Genomic DNA, 14,567 nt, shown 5'->3' with positions numbered 1-14,567 from the left:
AAGTTAAAGTTTCTCACATCTAATTTCAGTATAATATATGTTGGGGAAAGTAAAAAAAAAGTATATTATAACTACTGTATTCGTATGTATGTGGTTCGAGAGATCAGTCACCTCAGACAAAAACAAAAGATATTCTTGGGTTGGAAAGAACGGGTGAGAAGACATAACTCGAAGCATGTGATTTTGAGATGGAGACAGAAGTCAATGTGATTGGACAGTTAACAAATCCTATAAGTTTAAACAGTTTTAGCCAAATAATCCCTGGGTTTGCTCAGATCAATTCCTCACTATTACTAGAAACAACAACCAAATAAAAGATACTATAGTTAGAATTGACAATGAATGAAATTATTGAAAGAAATATAAGAAATTTGGGGGCAAATATCTAAGAAAAATAAATCTAATAGGTACATCATGAAAAACTCTCACCTTTCACATCACTCAAACTTGAATAAACTCATTGTAACTATTATTCACAGATAAGGGAAGGATTGAACGGGAAGGTAGAGATTAGAGAGGAAAGTGATAGATTCTAAAAAGGGAAAGGTAATGATGTATTGGAAAATTGTTGGGAAAGATGTAAAATGTCAGATTAAATTTGTTTATGGAAACCACAAACATCCCAAATGTATTGGCCAAACATTCCATTTTCTTGTTTCCTTCACATCACTAATTTTCTAATCTTGTCTCCTACATTCTTGGCTCTTGATCTGCATGTACTATGTACATTCATTATTAATATATGTATGTACATACATACATATAGTTGACATGAGTTTCATGGCCAAAAAGCACTGATGTATTAATCACAAGCCATGCATAAAAAAGAATACATTTCATATTTACTGATCCTCAGTCCTCATGTACTCCCATTTATTTCTCAATATATTGAACAATATAGAGATTTTTTTTTAAAATGTTTCCTCTTATAACTAACACACGCATCATGAAGTGAATTGATGACATGCATGAGAATCAGTAAATATAATTATATACTACAAAACTAAGCACTATATGTGATGGTGAGTGTAAAGGATGAAAGCATTAACTATTCCTGAGTCAATTGATCTTCATCCATCTCTATATGTTTCATAGTACCACTTTGTCGAATGCGTCTGTGTCTCATCAACCCATCTCTATAGTAATGCAATCTTTATCACTTTATACGTTCTTAATGATCGCATACACATGCAACCCACTTTCTCTAATCTTTTCTAGATCCTACTTCACGTAACTCTACTACGTATTTATGGACTATTATATACTGACTACATGTATACTTATACAGTTCATTTTTACAATTTATACGTATGGGAGTCTTTAAAATAGAGTTAAAGAGCAATTATAAAGTAAAAAGACGAAATGTACGTAGGTGTTTATTTATCAATAAAATTTTCTACCGAGTGGAAGATAAGAAAAACTACAAATTCATTTTTGATCAATCAACTCTCTCATCAGATGAGATAAACACCTTTTTTTTTGAAGAAATACAGAAAATAGATTCTTGCCTAAATGAAATCACAATCTCTTGCTCACTGCTAAGCTATAGCCTATACATACAATCTTACATATAATCTGGTAGTTAAATTATTAATCGAAGATATATATTTAAAGGCACCCAAGTCGAAGCTCCAAATCAAGAACGTGTTTGGGATTCCTCAAACTCATCCCAAGCTCCAACCCCATGATTCCATCTTTCTTGTTCATCAGATCTCCACGACTTATCTCACATTTTGCAGCATGACATGAATCCATGGCACTCTTCTTGAGATCTCTGCTACGTACATTGTTATTGTTCTTCTCTCTTTCCACCATCAAACCTTCATAGCTAGTAGCATTATCCAAAATATCGAACCGAGTCGTTAAGGATATCTGGTTGATTAGGGAAGGCTCATGATGAGCTAGCGTCGTTGAAGAAGAAGAGTTAAGATTAGGGTTGCGAACAGGTGTGTGATGATGGTGAGGATCAAAGAGCCAAGAAGGTATCTGTCTGAGTTTTGCTTTGTCTCTTCTGTGAACATTCATGTGCCCTCCAAGTGCTTGAGCAGATCTAAACTCTCTCCTACAGAAGCTGCAAGTGTAGTTCTTGGGAGGCCATGGGATCAGCCCTGCTTCGTAGTTCTTGTACTGATTCATGATGATTCTGTCGTTACCATTAGTGTCTCCTTCTTCTTTTTCTTGGGTCTTGTTTTTGCTGCTGAAACTTGCTAGATGTGTCCTCTTCATAGTCTCTAACAGATGCCGATGATACTCCCCTGCGAGATATAATCAAAGGATGTTATATAAGAAGAGTATATACTAAAATTCAGAAGTAATAAAAACAAGAGTAGAGGAAGATGAAAACCGTTAATAGATAGAGATTTATGAGTTTTCTGAGGATCTAAGGAAGTAGAGCTATGGAGGAGTTGTGTTATATGGAGTCAAAGAAAAAGAAACGAGAAGGTCGTTTTATCCTTACTTGAGGGTGTCTTTTGGTGTACGGATGATCATTTATTAGGTTTTAAGTCTGCTACATGTCTGGTCAGATATATTAGAGAATAATGAGTATAGCTAGGCTATGATCGATTAGATTTGATGAGTGGAAATGATAAAGAAAGAGACAAAGAGTAGTTTCATGATTAATAAACAAAGAGAGGAGAGAGAGAGAGAGGAATTGAATGGAGGCTACTTTACTCATGATGCTCATACCTACAACGTGTCTGCTTATATTACTATAATTGGAAGTTACTTGAGACCAATGTCACTGTGGTATGGAGACTCTGTGTTGCATTAATATTATGTGTCAATATCTTGCAGGAGATCACTTGCCACTTCCTTTTCATCATATTCCATCTTGGCTCCCCCAATTCTCTTCATTATGTATACACATATAAATATAGATAAATATGTATGTATCTATAGCTATATGTTAAATGCATCCTCTTCTGGTATTGAGAGATGGTATGATCATTAAATATCATAAATTGCAATGGTAGAGAGCCAAAAGAAAGCAAATAATAAGTAGACATTGTATACCATTAAAGAAAATTGTATACCATCAATGGCATATTTGTTAGGCAGAAGCTGATATTACTGGCATATTTCAATTTTTCGAATTTACAAATGGGCCTGATATATAGCAAACCACAAATGGGCCTGATAAATATTAAATCAAACCGTCGGGTTTTTCATCCGCAGGAAAGTTCCGAATCAAACCAAAACATCGAAAGAAGAAAAATAGTCTTCGTCGTCCTTCCTTCCTCCTCTTCTTCGCTGTATAACTCTCTTCATCATCACATCACCATCACGCCGATTCCTCCTCTCCCTTCTTCTCCTTCCGAGCAATAACTTGCTTTGAATTACAAAAAAACGTGAGTCCCTTTGTATCGATTTCAATTTTTAGGGTTTTTTTGATCCGATTCGAGTTCTAAATTAGGGCTGAGATTCGATTTTTGACGATTAGGTTTCGTGATGTCAAACCATCCGAAGATCACGTGCGTATCCTCTTCCCATCAGAATCTGGTGGAGAAGCTAATGCAACTCCAGGAGAGATTCTCCCATCTCCAAGCCGCTAGGAAAGAAGGGAGGGTCAACGATCACGCGGTCCTGGAAGCGCAAATCTCTCAGAATCTCCGCGAGTGGCAAGCTGAGCTCAGCGCTCCGTCTCCGGAGTCTTCTCTTCTGGTTCGTACTCGCAAAAAAAAATCGTGACTTTGTTGGTTTTTGTGTTGTTTTTGATGATGGTTTGATGATGTTATGACAGGGTGGGAGTATTAGTCAATTCTCTGAGGAGATTGCTCGTCTGCTGAAGCTTAATGATGAAGAGGATGATGCTACTAGCTCGTTTAAAGAACATACTGTACCAAAGGCTGACGCTTTTGATCAGGGGTTGTGTTCTCCGGGACAGTTGGAGTGGGCTGCTGAGCCTTTTGATCAAAGCTCTTTTGATGTGAACTTCTTGAGTGGGTTTGAGGTGAGCTTAGCTAGTGTTTTTGCCTGGTTACAACGTTCCTTTGGGTAGTACAAGTTTGTAGGGTCTGTTTAATAGTGATTATGATATAAGGATCTCTCCAAAGCGATCTTTTGCTTAACCATATGTCTCATTGATGTCCAGTTTCTCCTGAATTGTCTATTTGTAACATCATTGTTTCTGTATTCTGTTTGATATTTTGCATTCTTGTCTTAGTTTTGTTATTTCTTACAATTCTTATTTTAAGTTTCAAGTTTTGGGTAGCACAAGTTTCTGAGTCAGATTAATTGAGATTATGATAGTTTCTCTGCTATAAGTATCTCTCCAAAGTGATCTTTTGCTTAAACCATACGTCTCATTGATGTCCAGTTCCTCCTGAATTGTCTATTTGTAACGTCATTGATTCTGTATTCTGTTTGATATTTTGCATTCTTGTCTTAGCTTTGTTGTTTCTTACAGTTCTTAGTTTCTGTTTCTCAGGATGCTGTTAATAACTCGGGAACACATGACCAGCAACTCCACTGTGCATTTCAAGAGTTTGATCCAAGCCTTAGCACCGCTCCTGATTTCCATGGCCAAAAGCTAAGCCACTTGGATATAACTTCTCAGCTAGATTACCATCTCTCAGAAGTGCGCCAGGAATTCAACAACGGCACCCCTTCGGTTAAGCTCGATGTTCCCGACGAGTCTGAGTTCACTACTCCACCAAGTGTCCGCGTGCCTCCTTCTGCCTTTTTGGGACCAAAGTGTGCGCTGTGGGATTGCACGAGGCCTGCTCACGGATCTGACTGGTACATGGACTACTGCAGTGACTACCATGGGAATCTAGCTCTGACTGAAGATTCACCTGGCACGGCACCTGTTTTGAGACCTGGGGGGATTAGTCTGAAAGACAATCTCTTGATTGATGCTCTTCGTGCAAAGACACTGGGTAAGAACGTTGGCATCCCGGTCTGTGAAGGAGCTGTCAACACAAAATGCCCATGGAACGCAGCAGGTGAGAGTGCTTGTCTTTCATTGTCTAAAGAGAAACCGATTGTTTTATTTCTTTGTTCATCTGATCTCCGTTTTGTTTACTTGCAGAGCTTTTTCATCTTGAGCTGGTTGAGGGCGAAACGATCAGAGAATGGCTCTTCTTCGACAAGCCTAGAAGAGCATACGATAGCGGAAACAGAAAGCAGAGATCACTTCCAGACTACAGCGGACGAGGCTGGCATGAGTCAAGAAAACAGCTGATGAAAGAGCAAGAAGGCCAGAAAAGATCTTACTACATGGATCCACAGCCTCCTGGTCCCTTCGAGTGGCATCTGTTCGAGTACCAGATCAACGAGTCCGATGCATGCGCCTTGTACCGACTAGAGCTCAAGCTAACGAACGGAAAGAAGAGTCCTAAGGGAAAAGTTGCAAAAGACCCTCTAGCTGATCTGGAGAAGAAGATGGAGAAGATGGGAAAGTTGACACCTGAGGCGGCTTCAGACAAACCTTCTCCTACAACCAAAAGTCGTGCAAAGGCTACCAAAGGAGCTAAAGCAGCAGCAACTGGCAATCTAACTCAAGCGACGTGATGGTTTTTGTATCTGATGAGAGATATAGATAAGGATCATTGTAGTTACCTCTTTGATGGTGTTAATAGGGAGAAGTCTGATCTTTGCCCCTTTTTTTCTTGAGAACCTGTGATGTTTTGTAAATCTTCTTTAGCTTCTCATCCCAAACCGCTGGGATTTCATCAAATGAGAAAAGGTTGTGAACTCTCTTGCAATATTCTAAAGTTCTTGTGTTCTTAGACGATACGATGTCGTTTCACTCAAGCAGTGAAATGGTCGGAGCCAAGAAATAAAAGTATTCAATGGGTAGTGTGGCCCAACATTAAAATTAAAAGCCCAAAGCCCATTTATTAACAGTGCAGCAACTTTGACTAAAACGACAGCGTTTTAATTATTTGCGCGGGTCAAGTCAACCAACGAGTCAATGTACTTTTTTTAGTAACCGAACATAAACGAAACTGGGAAATGGAAAACAGCAAACATGTCGAGAAACAAAGTTACACTGCTACACTACGTGTCGTCTTTTTTACTCGCCGTCGTCTCCGTCAACTCCTCAACCACTCCCCTCGTCGGAGTTCATCCATTAGGTTTTGATTTCTTCGATTCACAAATTTAGAAACTTTTTTTTAGATCTCTGTGATTCTTCTTACCCTCTTCTACTTAAAGCAGATGAAAAATATTTCGAGTCAGATATAATCAGATGCAAAGATGGTTCCAAATCGTTCCCTAGAGACCGTCTCAACGACAACTTCTGCGACTGTCTCGACGGTACCGATGAGCCTGGTACGTGACTTTATAGCTGCCCAGATAAAGATCTGATCATTTTCTGTAGATCCATTGATGACGTCATGTTTTTTTTTTGTACTTCAGGAACTTCGGCATGTCCGAACGGCAAATTCTACTGTCGGAACATAGGAAGTTCTCCCAAGTTTGTTTACTCTTCTCGTGTGAACGATCGGATCTGTGGTCAGTAAATAACTAAAACGCTGTCGTTTAAGCTCTTTTAGTTCAGTGAATGGATCTTCTCTGGAACATTGATTGGCATTGTGTTTCTCAGATTGTTGCGATGGTAGTGACGAGTATGAGAGTAGCATTAGTTGTCCGAACACATGTGTAATGGGTGGTAACGTTAACTACGTCTACAAACCTAGAACCGAACGTAAATCTATTGACAGGCAACTCGGTTCTGTAACAACCGATCCAAATAGTTCGATAACTATATCGAATCTTCACGACATGGTCAAGAATCTCCAAGGTTTCTCTTTTTTGCATAAAGCTAATTTGTTATGTTTGATAATGTCAGACCAAGACCAAAAACCAAAATGTTTGTTATCTGCAGGTATGAAGCTTGTGTTTGCACTGCAGTTTGTTTTGATTGGTTTCTTGGTGATCTTGTGGATGCTTAGGCTTCGTGTTCGGTCTTCTAAGAGAAGACGTTATCTGCTGAAGAGTGTGCATCCCAATAGATCAGTTAACTAACTCTAGGGAAACTCTTTGATTAAATACGTAGTCAGTTTCTTGAAGCTTTTACGCAATTTCAGTCTTTGTTTTCATGTGTTGTTTGCTTTGAGGATTGCCTTCGCTCGGACAAGAAAATATATGTTAAAAATTTAGAATTGGAAGGAACAAAAAACATGTGTTGTGACTTGTGATCGCGTATTTTATCGTACAAGGGTAAACAATGTGCAAGATACGGAAGGTTTTCGTATGATTTAAATGTTCGTTAAATTTACATTACTTAAAATACAGTATCTATCAATGATCAGGTTCACCATCACGAATACGAGATGAATATTAGTATTTTACTGATTAATAGTTTTGTTCTGATACACAGAGTAAGACTTGTGATCATATGACACTGGGATCATCATAGACAGGGGACGTAGACTGTGAATACCGAAACTATATGATTGAAAAGAATACGAATGCTTGAATAGGAAACAGTGGTTAAGTGTCCTACATGTGTGAGTGGTCTGGGGACAAAGCAAATATTGAGAAAAAGAGTACACAAAATAAATCACATGGACTCACAGATCAACATTATATTCTCTTCCTCTTTTCTTTTCTTTGATTTCACAGCTATACTCTACTTTACTGTTCCTCTCGACATTGTTTCTCCCTTTTATTATATCATTGATTTTATGGATATTTATTTAGTGACATGAGAATCCATTCAATTGGTTGAGATGATAATTAAGAGAGTGTGATGGATGATATGATCCCCATATATAACGTGTGATGAGTAAGTCATGTTGATTTATTTCACTGAAACCTATATATAACTGTACATGCTTCTCATTGATCATGTAATCATCTATTTCATTTACGTGGGTTTATAATCTCTCATTACATAATTGGCTAATATGGTTTACAAATACATATATGTTATGTCACAAACTATAGTTTTTTAATTAAAAGAGTATTAAAATATTTTAGAAAAGCATCAAATTTCTATAAAAAAATTGCAACATTTACCATTTACTCGTGATCGAAAGCAACACCGACCATAGCACAATCCGCCCGGGTATCGAAAATCGGTGGACGAGTGAGGAATTGAGAAGGTCCATTAAGATAATGAGAATGACTATTTTAAGCAAACTATAAAAAAACAAAGGGACACAAGGACACATGCTTGCTTTGATTCCTCCCCAAAATTTCTTACATAGATTTTTAATCAATGGAGGAGACTTTGCACTTTACAGTAATACCATTGATACCTTAGCCTATTTTTTGAAGACAGCTGTTCCATAGCTGTATGATCTCAATCTCCTCTCCCCCCCCCCCCCCCCCCCCCATGTGACCTTACTCAGAGGTAATAAAAACACTTTGATCACATCCAATTCATTATGTTCTTTTTACATTTATACATCTCATTCACTCTCTATCTATATGTCTCCTTCATTATTTATCCCACATCTTCTCTCCCTTCTATTTGTATAACTACTATTTGTTAAACATAGCCATTTTGGTTACTCCCCTTCTTCCTCTCCTCCTTTAGTTTTCTTTATCCATCTTCTTATGGTTCAGGACGTTATTGATCTGATTCCACTTTCCATTTTGCCTCATATTCAGATTTTTTTTCTTTCCTTTGTTTACATTTTAGGGGTTTTAACGATTTTTCTATTGTAATTAAACTCCTAAATCCTTGTAAATTCATATTTGTTTTCTTTTGAAGAAACTGCGATTAAGGTCGATCTTCTTTTCTTTTTATTAGATAAAATATAGAAATTCTCTTCAATGGCACAACTCCCTCCTAAAATCCCCAACATGACACCACATTGGCCTGATTTCTCTTCCCAAAACCTCACCGCAACCGCTTCAACCGCCGTACAAAACCCTTCATGGGTAGACGAGTTCCTCGACTTCTCAGCTTGTCGCCGTGGAAACCACCGTCGTTCCATAAGTGATTCCATCGCTTTCCTCGAAGCTCCATTCGTCAGAGGCCACGGTAGCACCCAAAACAACCACTTCGATAAATTCGACGATGAGCAATTCATGTCCATGTTCAAGGACGACAACGACTTGCATAATAATCCTTCCCATAACAACAACAATGCGGGGACCACTGGTTCTTCCTCGAATACATCCACGTTGTCCGATCATAACAGCTTTAACGGCGACAAAGAACCACCGTCCGATCATAATATGAAACATAAAAACGACGAGGTCCACAGCCAATGCAAGACGGAGCCTGATGACGGTACGGCGTCAAATAACAATTCAGGCGATAGCTCAGTCACCAGAATTCTTGATCCCAAAAGGGTTAAGAGGTAAATTTTTATTTATATTCACCGTGTTACTATTGCAAACATAAGATCATGCATGCACGTACAAATATTAACTGAAAATAAACATCACATCAATGACAATATTTCTACAGAATATTAGCAAATCGGCAATCAGCACAGAGATCAAGGGTGAGGAAACTGCAATATATAACGGAGCTCGAACGTAGCGTTACTTCATTGCAGGTACATTTACATTTTACAGTTTCATAGCCAATTTAAATAATTTTATATGATTACAGTCTTAAATCGTTTTGGTTATAAAAATGATATCAAAGGCGGAAGTGTCAGTGTTATCGCCGAGAGTTGCGTTCTTGGACCACCAGCGTTTGCTTCTCAACGTGGACAACAGCTCTCTCAAGCAACGAATCGCTGCTTTAGCCCAAGACAAAATTTTCAAAGACGGTAATTTTTTTTAACGGTTTAATTCCATTCACCTATTAATTTCCCTAACTTTATGAAACAAACTTCAAATTAAATATCTTAATTATAGTATTTAAAACTATATATAAATATTTAAATAGTATTTAAAACTATATATATACTAGAAATTAATGATAAAATAGTTTATATTTCCCTGCCAATACATAACTGTGTGGCTTTTTATCACTATAAGGATGTATGCGTTTTTGCGTGTCTGATGTATTTTCTTTAAATATGTTTTTTTTTCTTTTTTTTTTCTTGAGGTATTTAATTATCACTGATAGTATATGAGCATACCCAATAATCTATTTTTTTAATATATCACTTGCAGCGCATCAAGAAGCATTGAAGAGGGAAATAGAAAGGCTTCGAGAAGTGTATCAACAACAAAGCCTCAAGAAAATGGAGAATGGGAATCATTCACAGGCCACAGGAACCGGAGCTAATTCGGCCGTTCACATCAAGCCATCTAATGAAAAAGAGGAGCTCTTCAATGTATGATAAGTCATCAGAATCAACAATATATCTACTCACTTTCTTTGCAAAACGTCTTTGACCGTATAAAATTTATTTCGGTCAAGAATATTAGAAGACGGCATTTTTATTCTTATCACCATTTTTCAAGTTGTGATGAATTCAGTTTGATATCGATGTATCTTATCTTTCATTCTATGTCGTTTTTCTGTGGGGTTAATGTATGGGAAGTCATCAATTGTTGTTTGTACAAAGAACTAGTTGATTTGTTAAGTTTTTATTTGGAGTGTACAAGGATTTATTTTGTGTACTAATTAAGATTCATTCTAAATAGTTGTTTTCATCATCTTCTATCTATATTACATTTCTTCTAAAAAAAAAAAAGAAACATTGTTCCATTTGGTTTATTAGATTGGTTTTTCGACAGTTTATCAGATTGGTTAAACAAGAATTACGTTGAACAAACAAAAAAAAAAGAATTATATTATTCTTTTGTTTGTTTCATGTAATGTAAATTTTATTTAACAAAAATCCTATTTACAATTAATGTAAATTTATTTAACAAAATCCTATTTACAATTAATATAACCTTGAGTTTTTGAATTAGTTTAGAAACTCTATTTTCGATGACTAACTTGAAAAAAAATTGATTGAACGGCTAAAAATAATACGAAGCTGTTAAATAGTCTTTACTTGTACCACCTTTTCGGTCTCAATAACTTTTACTCATATAGGAATATGTCATTTAACGACATTTTACTATTCAAGTAATAAAACAATATGTTGATGATGTCATACAGAATCTAGATGGTAGGATAGGAATCGTATAGCATGTCCACTTATGCAAGGAAAAGATAAATGCATGAATTTTATCAACCAGCTAGCACATATGAAGGCTAAACTTATGGAGTGGAAAGGAAAGAAAAGAAAAAGAGGAACGCGTGTGGACACATATGAAGGCTAGCTAAGCTGTGAGTTCACGTGATGTGTTCCTGCACTGGACCACTACGCGTTCTCGTTACATTATTGTTTTTTTCTCATTCTTTTTGGTATTTTTTTCATGATTTGGGTTTGAAGATTCTTTAAGCAAATGGTAGCATGGAATCTCATTGGACCAATGAAGACAATTGATAACTGACAATGATATAATGTCATTTTAAACTATTTTATTTTTAACTATTATATGAGATGGTCACAGTGGAGAAAGTAACAAAGAAAGCTCCAACGCCTGGAAATTCAGTTCTAACAACGGGACACATTCCATTGCCTTCTTGTTTTTGGGGTTCAATGTAAACCCCTGAATTCACGTACATTTTTTTAACATTGTTAGTCAACACGTTCCAACTCAGAAACAATTGAAATATTGTTGAGAAGAGTAGTGTTCATAAGATAAACTGATATACTTGTTATGTCTTATTTTACCACAAAATATACTAGAATTTGGTCAGATTTTTAATGTATTTATATCTGATGTAATTGTAAGAATCAAATGAGTAAAAAAATTTTTTTTATGTCAATATTGTTTTCAACAACTTACTAAATAGTAATATTTTAGAAAATTTAGCTCATACAACTATTTTTATTTTTTTAACTGTAACTTTAAAAATTAAATAAATAATAATCAATAACTTTTATAGCTATAGATAGAAACTAAAGAATTAAAAAAATTTAAACTTTTGATCCCAAAAAATTTAAAGCTAAAGAAGTCCAACCAATTACACCTCATCAAAATCCATTATGGAGTTAAAAGACTCAATTTAAAGTATATGGGTCAGATGGTTTCATACGGCCCAAACTGATAGTTACCGAGTTCAATAACCGGTAAAAGAGTCAAACTTCACATTTATTCACCCGCGTCCTCTTTACAACCGTCACGGAAAACTCCAAAAACTCTTCGACTCACTCTTCGTCTTCCTCTTCTTACAGAAACTGTTAGATCTTTCCATAACCGATCACTCACCTCTAACTCCACCTCGAAAGCTCCGTCTCAAAATGATTGGTTATACTCCTTCTCAGTTTCACTTCCACTACCTCCTAATGCATCTCTCCCTCGTCATCACCTTGACATCTGCGCAGTTCGGTGGACAGGCGTCAGAGACGGATCTCTGGTGCGTGGCGAAGAACAACGCAGAAGATTCGTCTCTTCAAGCAGCCATTGACTGGGCTTGTGGTCCCGGTGGCACCGACTGCGCCGGGATCCAGCAAGGTGGACCCTGCTACGATCCATCAGATATAGTGAAAACGGCGTCGTATGTTTTTAATAACTATTACCTGAAGAATGGTCCCGAAGATGAAGCTTGCAACTTTAGTAACAGTGCAGCTGTTACTTCCCTTAATCCTAGTAAAGCTTCCACCTTTTTTCTCTTATATCATCAAAAGTATAGTCTTTTTTTTTGGTTATGGAAAATGAAAGTTTGATTTTAAAGTTTGGTTCTTTTGTTTGTTTTCAGGTCAAGGAACATGCAAACTCCCTTCAAGGTAATTAATTAATTGAATCGGATCTGAGGTTTTGTAATGATTCTTAGTTGATGGGTTTTGAGTGAGATCTTGAGTTGCTCTGTTCACTAGTTTCCGGTTTTAGAATAATTAACTTACTATAAGTGGAAAGAACATTTGAAACGTACACATTCTTTGTTTCAATGAGAAATATTACACTCATGCTCTTGGAGTCTATGTTACAGTAAGAGAGTGAGCAATGGCAATATCGTGGATGCAACCACTTCAACGCAGGGAACAAGTACACAAGAATCCTCAGATTTTAACCGAGCGGGACGGATCTTCAGCAGCATCTGGTCGTTGCCTTTCATCATTCTAGGCCTTGTTATGATCAATCATCATTTTTAGCAACCACATGGTTATTGAATTGAAGCTAACCCTTTTTGTATCAAGATGTATCTTTTTACCAGCATATAAATATTGTTCCATTCCACAAAAAAATATCCACACAGAAAAAAAACAGAGTTTCAAGGTAGTGTATAAAATTAAAATTTATCGACGTATGTATGAGTTATATGCATTATACATGATCCGGTACACGTTCTTGGTCAACACAAGAATGGTTGATCCTGTTCGATGATCTCTCCCTTGTCAAGATTTTTCTAAACGAATCTAATCGTGAAACTGGCGGCACGGCTGTTTTGTCACCCGAAGAAGAAGATGCCGCAGCTTCCACCGGCAAGACGTCGTCCAAAAACGGCAGCGCAGTCGGTGGTGAGGAGACACCGTCACCACCGACCGGTCCTTCTCTCGGCTCAGGCTCAAGTCTCGGCCTTGGCTGAACTTCAGTCCGACAAACAGGACATGTGGAGCAAGCGGTGAGCCACTTGTCAACACAATCAACATGGAAGACGTGTTTGCAGCTCGGCAGCTCTCTAGCCGTGTCTTGCTCCTCCAACATGCTTAGACACACGGCGCATTCGATAGCCGACGCCACGTCACGGACGGTGAAACTAGGGAGAGAAGCGATGAGTGTCAGGTCGAGGCCATGTTTTGGCGTCTGGAAAGGGTGTCGGACGACGACGGGGAGGCCGCGGAAAGTCTCTCTGCGGCGACGGAGAACGAACCTTGCGTAGAGATGGAGAATGAAGACAAAGAGGATCACTGCTGATAAAGAGACGACGGCTGCGAGCATGATCTTGCTGTTGCGGTCATAAGTAGAAGGGTTAGGCCAGAAGGAGTGGTGTCCATGACCGTTGAACCAGTAATGATCTCTATTGTCGGAGCTCATTGTGAATGGGGAAAGAACGTGAACAGAAATGGTTACTAACTTCTTACGTGTTATATAAAGTAATAAAGGGATTTTTAAAATGTTTTGTTTTGATATTTTTTTCAAAGGTTTGATAACTTTAGTTGGTGGGTGAAGAAAAATAGGTAAGGAGATAGCTATACTTATAAGGGGGGTTAGAAAATTCACAATTGTTGACTTAACATGGATTGTTCAATATGTGGCTATTCAAGAACCAAGAAAATTTTATAGTATACTTTAGGTCTATTATTCAATTTTAGGCTACATGTATTATTGGTATAGGTTTGGAATTAAGTTTTAGAAATCGTATGTATAAGTTTGGAATATATAAAAGTTTGTAGATTGAATTGCCTATTGTGATGTAAGTGTATTAGGTGTTAGCTCGTTACGTAGGCTTAATTGTCTATCATCAATCCAGTATACGGAGAGTTAGTTTGTTAATTTGTATGGTGCAAATTGGTTCACCTAAGCTGATAAATTCATCCATTCTAAACATATAATAGTTGTTGTATATATTTAACTTTTTGATATTTGATTAAAAAAAAAAAATGTATGGACCACAGGACCAGTAAACTCATGACTTCCTCATGCATTACAATTTGGTACATTCAATGAAATAAGATTGCATACAGGAAAATTTAAAGATG

At 37.2% G+C, this 14,567-nt stretch overlaps 6 protein-coding genes across 6 annotated transcripts; 4 read left to right on the top strand and 2 right to left on the bottom strand.

Annotated features, from left to right (window-relative positions):
• Positions 1-1,445: 1,445 nt before the first annotated feature.
• LOC125609233 (zinc finger protein 11-like) lies at positions 1,446-3,013 on the bottom strand. Its single transcript, XM_048780381.1, has 2 exons — positions 2,345-3,013; positions 1,446-2,255 (listed from the first exon to the last, which is right to left on the bottom strand). Exon 2 carries the CDS (start codon positions 2,224-2,226, stop codon positions 1,609-1,611), a length of 618 nt encoding a protein of 205 aa, XP_048636338.1. The 5' UTR covers positions 2,227-2,255; positions 2,345-3,013; the 3' UTR covers positions 1,446-1,608.
• A 165-nt stretch (positions 3,014-3,178) lies between these two features.
• On the top strand, positions 3,179-5,710 carry LOC106453321 (transcription factor VOZ2). Its single transcript, XM_048780379.1, has 5 exons — positions 3,179-3,350; positions 3,443-3,663; positions 3,743-3,952; positions 4,430-4,946; positions 5,033-5,710. Exons 2-5 carry the CDS (start codon positions 3,451-3,453, stop codon positions 5,512-5,514), a joined length of 1,422 nt encoding a protein of 473 aa, XP_048636336.1. The 5' UTR covers positions 3,179-3,350; positions 3,443-3,450; the 3' UTR covers positions 5,515-5,710.
• A 215-nt stretch (positions 5,711-5,925) lies between these two features.
• On the top strand, positions 5,926-7,102 carry LOC125609232 (glucosidase 2 subunit beta-like). The gene is made up of 5 exons (XM_048780380.1): positions 5,926-6,080; positions 6,163-6,276; positions 6,364-6,459; positions 6,551-6,748; positions 6,833-7,102. The coding sequence occupies exons 1-5, from the start codon at positions 5,975-5,977 to the stop codon at positions 6,970-6,972; spliced, it is 654 nt and encodes a 217-aa protein (XP_048636337.1). The 5' UTR covers positions 5,926-5,974; the 3' UTR covers positions 6,973-7,102.
• A 993-nt stretch (positions 7,103-8,095) lies between these two features.
• Positions 8,096-10,521, top strand: LOC125609231 (basic leucine zipper 34-like). The gene is made up of 4 exons (XM_048780378.1): positions 8,096-9,263; positions 9,374-9,464; positions 9,557-9,683; positions 10,033-10,521. The coding sequence occupies exons 1-4, from the start codon at positions 8,731-8,733 to the stop codon at positions 10,200-10,202; spliced, it is 921 nt and encodes a 306-aa protein (XP_048636335.1). The 5' UTR covers positions 8,096-8,730; the 3' UTR covers positions 10,203-10,521.
• Positions 10,522-12,051: 1,530 nt separating this feature from the next.
• On the top strand, positions 12,052-13,174 carry LOC106450626 (PLASMODESMATA CALLOSE-BINDING PROTEIN 5). The gene is made up of 3 exons (XM_013892320.3): positions 12,052-12,516; positions 12,626-12,653; positions 12,857-13,174. Exons 1-3 carry the CDS (start codon positions 12,168-12,170, stop codon positions 13,017-13,019), a joined length of 540 nt encoding a protein of 179 aa, XP_013747774.2. The 5' UTR covers positions 12,052-12,167; the 3' UTR covers positions 13,020-13,174.
• Positions 13,152-14,212, bottom strand: LOC106450625 (E3 ubiquitin-protein ligase ATL41). Its single transcript, XM_013892319.3, has one exon. It carries the CDS (start codon positions 13,900-13,902, stop codon positions 13,192-13,194), a length of 711 nt encoding a protein of 236 aa, XP_013747773.2. The 5' UTR covers positions 13,903-14,212; the 3' UTR covers positions 13,152-13,191.
• Positions 14,213-14,567: the final 355 nt, after the last annotated feature.

The sequence above is a fragment of the Brassica napus genome, chromosome A5, assembly GCF_020379485.1.
Source record: "Brassica napus cultivar Da-Ae chromosome A5, Da-Ae, whole genome shotgun sequence".
NCBI lineage: Eukaryota > Viridiplantae > Streptophyta > Magnoliopsida > Brassicales > Brassicaceae > Brassica > Brassica napus.
The sequence above is the reverse complement of the archived record's forward strand: the minus strand, read 5'-3'. Positions and strand labels throughout refer to the sequence as shown.